This window comes from Phragmites australis, chromosome 3 (genome assembly GCF_958298935.1).
Source record: "Phragmites australis chromosome 3, lpPhrAust1.1, whole genome shotgun sequence".
Lineage (NCBI taxonomy): Eukaryota > Viridiplantae > Streptophyta > Magnoliopsida > Poales > Poaceae > Phragmites > Phragmites australis.
The window spans coordinates 16,393,794-16,401,209 of record NC_084923.1 but is presented as its reverse complement, the minus strand read 5'-3'; the positions used below and the strand labels follow the sequence as shown (position 1 = coordinate 16,401,209).

The following is a 7,416-nucleotide window of genomic DNA, read 5'->3' as shown; positions in this document are numbered from 1 at the left end:
CATGCACACTCATCGCAAATCCGTAATGATGGCCTCGTAGTAGGGGTTTTCGACAGGAATAGGACTGCCATAATTGTGGCATATACTGTGTGTATATACGTCTCTCCTCCTACTATACGAAGGAGGGAGGATCAGACTTGTAAGGATCAGACTTGTAAGTTGATCAAGAAAATACACATGATATAGGACTATTATCCCACGAGATGCCTAAACCTGGATAACCCATGATGTTTTTGAGTCCATCACCCACACAAACACACATACACTTGTATAAAACGTTGATCACGCTCCTATTAACTGTTATACCCTGGATGCATTGTTAGGATAAATCCTCGATAGAACTGGTAGACTTAGGGTCTGTTTGGTTCGTTACCACACTTTGCTAGACTTTTTTTTGCAGTTGTTTGGTCCGCTACCATAATTTTAACGTACTATAGTTTTTCAGTCTTTGACCCTATCTGTCATAGACTAATTTCTTTACCAAACTTTATCTAAGATGTGACGAGTAATTTATTCACCACATCTAAATATGATTTTACCAAAGATACAATAATCATTAGTAGTGAAACAAACAGACCATTAATCCTCACTTCTCGTACACAAAAGAAAACTATAGGTTCCACATGCGGCCATGCAAGATAATGGTACCAACCATAATTTATGTACGATATAAAGCTAAAGACAAGCTAAGACTGCATATTTCTCTGTTCTAGCAGGCTAATCTGTTGTTCAAATTGTCCATATTACCCCTTCTTACCCAAAAAAGCCCCAACAAAGAAATCTTTCTGTAGCAACCTTGTTCGTGCAACTAAATCCCCGTGTCGAACTATTTAAGGCCCTGGCTCACGACTAGATCCACACATTTGTCAATATGCTCCATGACGTCATACGTGTTGGTACTTTGGTCCTTCTGTCAATCGTTATATAACATAAACTGATTTTGCAGCCAGTATCAAGTAGCCACTATAATATGCCACGAAGCCCTCCTCTGAATGACAAATAAGCGTCCTTTCCCACTGCCACAGACCAACCACAGCATGAGTGAGAAGTGGGATTCCGTCCGATGGGATCTGCGGAGAAACCCCTGGCCCCGGTGCGGCTCCGACCCGAATCGCTCGCTGGAAGCATCGGCCGCCAACACGTGCCGTCGCGGCCGAGTTCGAGAGGCACCCGTCACGGGCCTCCCCTGCCCACCAATCCCCGGTGCTGTCACGCCGGACGTGAGGACGATTAACGATCTACGATAACCACGCAGCCCCGGCCCCCATGCCATGACCCTCTGCCCGGTTCAGCCACCAGGAACCCCCGAAACCACGACGCACCCGGCACCGCGCGGGCGTCACGCTCGCAAACGGACAAGAATCCGCGAGCAGCGCTTATAAGGAGGCCCTGCCCTCCCGTCTCAAAAAATTCCATCCCTTCATCTCTCCAACCTCTAGCTAGCTTGGTTTCCTCCTCCTCCTTGGTGCGAGGCTGCGAAGTTTAGTTAACCCGATACTCTCTCTCAGCTCATAGTCATAGCCTAGCACAATCTTGCGCGGTTTATTAGCAAGGGGAGCTAGAGCTAGCTACGGTTTTTGCAGGGGGTCGATCACTCGCTCGCGCACTCGGTGGAGCACGTGCGTTCGATCGTGCGCGCCAATGATCATGGCGAACCCGGCGATGCTGCCGCCCGGCTTCCGGTTCCACCCGACCGACGAGGAGCTGATCCTCCACTACCTACGCAACCGCGCCGGCTCCGCGCCGTGCCCCGTCGCCATCATCGCCGACGTCGACATCTACAAGTTCGACCCATGGGACCTCCCATGTTAGTACCCGCGTGCACCTACACTCGCATCATATCATGATGGGATCCATGCATGCAAGATCCATCCTCACTTGCGCACTGCTCGCTAATCCGTACTAGCAAGGATTAATTAATCACCTTTTCCTTTCTTTTCTTTTTTGCGAAGAATCACCTTCACCTTTTCTTTTCGATCGTGTATTGCAGCCATGGCCGCGTACGGGGACAAGGAGTGGTACTTCTTCAGCCCCCGGGACCGCAAGTACCCGAACGGGATCCGGCCGAACCGCTCGGCGGGCTCCGGCTACTGGAAGGCCACCGGCACCGATAAGCCCATCCACAGCAGCTCTACCGACGAGAGCGTCGGTGTCAAGAAGGCTCTCGTCTTCTACAAGGGCCGCCCGCCCAAGGGCACTAAGACCGACTGGATCATGCACGAATACCGCCTCGCCGCCGACGCCCACGCCGGCAACACCTACCGCCCCATGAAGTTCCGCAACGCATCCATGAGGGTACGTATAGCTAATGATCAGACCCTAGCTTTTGCATACACATGAAGTTAAATTCAAACAACAAGTGATGAGATACTAGCTTTTCCATGCTAGTCTGCATACATGCCAGCCATGTGCTCAGTTTGTTGCACCGCTAGCTTGCGCATGCACAGATGCACTTGCCCTGATCTTTTTGCCGAGATATTTCTGATACGGGTTCGTGGCACGTCAATATTATTATTTATCGCATCGGTTTGTGGGTTGCCATGGACGCAAGGACCACTTTAATGTGGTTCTCTAAAAGAAACGTTCTTTAGGCATACTCGGCATGGTTGCGCGAAGTCAATCGATCCGACAATGATAGCCGCGATGCATACGTGTTGATGGCTGATTCATCCGCACCTGATTTGTGTAGCATTAATTATTTTAATTCCTGATCCTCGTTATTCTAATTTGTGCGATCGATCATCTGCGCATCGTGCAGCTGGATGACTGGGTGCTGTGCCGGATCTACAAGAAGACCAGCCACGTGTCGCCGCTGACGGTGCCGCCGCTCTCCGAGCACGAGCAGGACGAGCCGTGCGGCTTCGATGAGAACCCCTACGCGGCGTCGAGCGCCGCGATGCTCGTGCAAGGCGCCACCGGCGTGTTCCCTATGCAGCGGATGCCCAGGATCCCGTCCATTTCCGAGCTGCTCAACGAGTACTCGCTGGCGCAGCTCTTCGACGACGGCGCAGTCCCGGAGATGGCACGGCCCGACCAGCGTCAGCACGCCGCTCTCCTCGGCCACCCCGTCGGGAGCCAACTACTGGCCAACAGCAGCAGCAGCAGCATGTCCGGGCAGCTCCCGCAGATGGACTCGTCGGCCTCGACGTCGGCGGCTGGCGATGGCAATATCGCCGGGAAGCGCAAGAGATCAGAAGACAGCGCCGGTGCGCTGACGAGCCAGGCAAAGAAACCGAACGGTTCCTGCTTTGGTGCAACGTTCCAAATAGGCAACGGACTGCTGGGCCATCATATGCTGCTCCATTCTAACATGGGCATGAACTGATAGATAGTTCTCCAATTACTCATGCATGCAGTCTGGAAATTACACATGAGATAAATTTATGATGTGAACAATGGACTCTGTTACACCAAATATATATAGGCCTAAAATAGATAAAGCAATGATTAAGATATAGGTAAATTAAGGGATTGTACTTGTAGAGTCCAGTGTCAATTAGGGACACCATAACTAGTTGATTGGGTTTGTGGTGTGTAAATATATTTTTTTTCCTACACAGCATAATACTACGTATGTACTCAAGCTTAGTTCTACATAAAAAGGTAGATAGGGCTTGATAAGACCTTGAGATGGACGACGAACTTGAAGTCGGGAACAGGAGAATGATGATGTTAAGATCGGACCGGCTTTGTTTATACCCCATAAGTAAAACTGTACAAGGATTCTTCAATGGCAACAATTCATTACGTCATGATTAATTTCTCAAACAAATATTTTGTCATGCTTATACTGCGATGCTTTCGGGGTACAACATTGGTAACTAAAATAACCACACAAATGCTATTCTTCTTTTTTCGCAATTACAAGGATGACAGGCACCACACACAAAGAGTCGAGCAAAATGAAATGAAGCATCACATCTAGCTACCACCTGCTAGGAGATGATAATTAGTCCACTCAGAATAAGGAAAAATGAAAGGAAATAAGGGAAGGAAAAGGGAAAGGATGGAACCCAGATATTTAATAATTGGCCGTAGTAGGCAAGTTGCAGATGGCATGTAGTTTTCAGCTCAGGTGGTGGACGAGAGCCTTTTCTGCTTGAGGCTTCTTCAGGTTGGCAAAAGGGAATCTCGCCCGGCCACTGAAGCATCGGAATATTGTTCACACCAACAAGTCCAGGCAGATCGGTGTCAGGGAACAGACAAAATTAAACGAGCAGTCCACTTGGCGGCTCCGATTGGGATCTATGCAGCCCCCCTGGAACTAGGATTAGGAGAGCTGATGAAAATTACTGCAGGAGATTCTCTGTCAGCTTGGGATCAAGATAAGAAGAATGTAGCCTAACCTAGTGGCGCAACCACGTTATGTAGTGTGGTTACACAGACACCCTCTCCGATCAAAAAAAGTTGCTAATAATAGCTAATATGGACAGTAATTTACTGTTTATCATATGAACAGTAAGCTGCTGTACACCTCCTTGGTTTGGCTGCTGGCTTTTGCCCTGGCCTAACCTCAGTAGAGTCAAATCATTGGACCTATGCTGGCGGTAACCTTAGCTGGATTGTGAATTGAGTGAAATCGACTGTTTTATCAGTTCCGCTTTGAATGTGAATTGAGTGTTTTACTGAAACATATGACCTGGAAAAATGGTAGTATCAGCTGACAGGGTCGCTGGAGGAATCAATCAACACATACGCAATGAACCAGAGACATTCCCTGAGCCATTTTGCTTTTGCAGACTAGCACTCCACCTTTTAACTGGCTGTCTGCACGGTATAATCGACATGAAGATGCTTATCCACAAGTAAAATTTTCCAATCTTCTCACGAAAGCACGTCAAATTAACTGCTGATTCGCTGTCCTAACCTAAGCAGAGTTTAAAAAAAAAAAAGGCATTCCAGCTCGTGCTTTACTTCCCATGCATGCAGATAAGCTTTGAAAAGCGGCAACACTCCTGAAACCCCTGGAATCTCCCGAAAAAAACAAAGACAAAGAGCTCGCAGCATAGTTTAACAACCATTTCGCACCGTAGATCCAGAGTATATTCCGGGCTCCGTTACCTGGCTGCTTTCCCGTTTCGGCGGCAGGCGGGCAGCTACCTCTCACGTTACGTATCTCCCATCTACTGGCCACTGCAGACTCTCATCAAATAATGCCGATTTATTAACCTGCAATGCATGGGTCTCACCTCCAAGTGATTCGTGCTCCATCAGGAGCCAAGTATTCCACTCAGACCAGGTACTATATGTTCAGTATTTTACGGTTGAGGAGCTGTCGGAGTGATGAGGAACGCTGCCGCGAGGTTCTTCCACGGGCTACTAGAATTGGTCCAGCACGGCGCGATCCTGGCCCCCGAAAGGTAGGAGTCGATGCCTGCAGCTGCGCAAGGAATTAAACAGAGGGCGCACGCACAGAAGCGGCAGATCAAAAGGAGAACCGCGTTGACGTCGCTGGCGATTGAGAAGATTTGGTCACTCGCTTATGCATATTGATATATTATCTTAGGGTGCTAAACTTATCCGCTTCATGATTGTTCGCCTTGCCTTTTCAGTTAGGATGTTATCAAGGTGGAAAGCCTGGGCACGCATATAGGAACCATGCTGTCACAAGAGTAGTAGTCCGTGCCTTTTGTGACGGTTAATCTATGCGTTTTTTAACGGATAGGCTTCTCCAAACTTTGGCTCCTAGCTGGAAAAGAAAGCGTAGACATGATTGGCTCGCCAAGAAAATTGTGGTAGAACACGTGACTGTAAGGATATGATCCTGAGATCATATGGCTTTGGAGGATGTGATTTGAACACTGTTGGAGCGTATGAACTAATGAATTCTTTACAGTGCAAAAGCCTAACATCTGTTGATCTCTAACTGGAGCATTCATTCACTTGTTGAAGGGAAAAGAAGCCGAGAGATCGATATTGAGAAAATAAGCTTTTATTGGGCGGTGATTTTTACACGTTGTGTGAAACCAGTCCACACAGAAGAACCAGTAGGCAGAAAGGCAGGCCCGTGTGTTTCGTCATGACCTTGAGCTTGAGAACTTTCCGTCTCCAGTTCAATACGCGCTGCCAATACCATCGGGCCTAAAATGATGGAAAGGCAGCCCACTTTCTCTTTTGCTTCGATGGGTTGGTTGGTCAAGTGAAGTCAAAAGTGAGCCGTTGGTCTCATAAAAAAAAGGAAACTGGGCCGTTGTAAACCAATTATGTATGATTAATTAAAGTTCGCCCCCAATTTCAGACGCGAAGGAGATACGGCCCAAGCATCAATCCATCATGATGGAAATGAGAACTCAATCAAAGGTCGGACCAGCCTTTTTTTTTTAGATAAAGGGAGTTCTATTTTCAAAGTTAAAATATCTTAGCCTCTATATCTTTGGATGTATGTGGACGGTACTTATTATAACGTTCTGACCAATGGATAAATAAAATGTGTTCGTCCATAAGCCAAATATAACCAATAACACAAGGTAAAATCAACTCAATCACTAATTCTGTTGCTAAACGTTCACCTATGTTTGGTAAAGATATCCATTGTGATAGACTTTAGAGCGCGACATGTTCAATGCAATGTCCCACACCCCCTCCTTATGTAACAAAATCTAGAAACGGATCCAATGAGAGTTTTCCTAAAAATTACCTGAGTAAAAGAGTCAGTACTCGCATGATCAAAAACCATATTATTTCGACTGAGTCAAAGTACCCAACACATCGCACCTGTCCCAACCAAAATTTGTTTCTTAAGCGCTACATCAATCCCATTAAACCAAGACCCAAACAAGTGTGAGACACTTCTTGGAGGTTGTAAGCCAAAGGAGATTGTGCAACTCTCCAAATAAAATTAGCAAAATGAGAATAAAAAAATGTCAAATAGTCTCATTGCAACTACAGAAGCAACATTTCTCATTGACTTGCCAGTTGCACTTTACCAAGTTATCTTAGTTAGGATGACTCCTTTATCTAAGTAGAAAAGGAAAATTTTAATCTTCAAAAAGAAGCTTAAGCTGCCAACGGCAACGGTTGGTACTGATTACATAGAGTTAACAGTAAAGACTTTATTCGAGTGTAAAGACCATCTAAAGATGTTTGATTGCTCACTAAGTTGCACCGAAGCTACCTTAGCTACAAGACTACAAGTTCATGCCAAGCCTCTAGTTTATTGTCCACAGTGGCTATACGAAAAGACACATTAAGTGGATCTAAATTAACAATCTCTGCCCCGTCGCTTGCTTCCTATGCAGTTATATAATAATGGATATTGTTCTTTTAATGTCCTCTAAAATCTAACTTGTGTGTCACTTTGCAACCTAAACTATCCTAAGTCGAGAAATAAAGATTTAACATGCATAAGTCTAGACCAAAAATAGAAATCACCTGGCTTTTTTTCACCTGAGCAATTGTCTTACCACATAAATATTT

General features: G+C 46.3%; 1 protein-coding gene across 1 annotated transcript; it reads left to right on the top strand.

Annotated features, from left to right (window-relative positions):
* The first annotated feature begins 1,335 nt into the window (after window positions 1–1,335).
* Window positions 1,336–3,752, top strand: LOC133912424 (NAC domain-containing protein 58-like). Its single transcript, XM_062355138.1, has 3 exons — window positions 1,336–1,807; window positions 1,991–2,295; window positions 2,759–3,752. The coding sequence occupies exons 1-3, from the start codon at window positions 1,642–1,644 to the stop codon at window positions 3,323–3,325; spliced, it is 1,038 nt and encodes a 345-aa protein (XP_062211122.1). The 5' UTR covers window positions 1,336–1,641; the 3' UTR covers window positions 3,326–3,752.
* The last annotated feature ends 3,664 nt before the right edge of the window (window positions 3,753–7,416 follow it).

What these genes read in the sequence shown, in the direction of transcription:
- LOC133912424 (XM_062355138.1), top strand. Translation starts at nt 1,642, where the DNA reads ATGATCATGGCGAACCCGGCGATGCTGCCGCCCGGCTTCCGGTTCCAC. An exon ending in CGACCCATGGGACCTCCCAT is followed by an intron (nt 1,808 to 1,990) that starts GTTAGTACCCGC and finishes CGTGTATTGCAG; the next exon opens with CCATGGCCGCGTACGGGGAC. An exon ending in TCCGCAACGCATCCATGAGG is followed by an intron (nt 2,296 to 2,758) that starts GTACGTATAGCT and finishes CGCATCGTGCAG; the next exon opens with CTGGATGACTGGGTGCTGTG.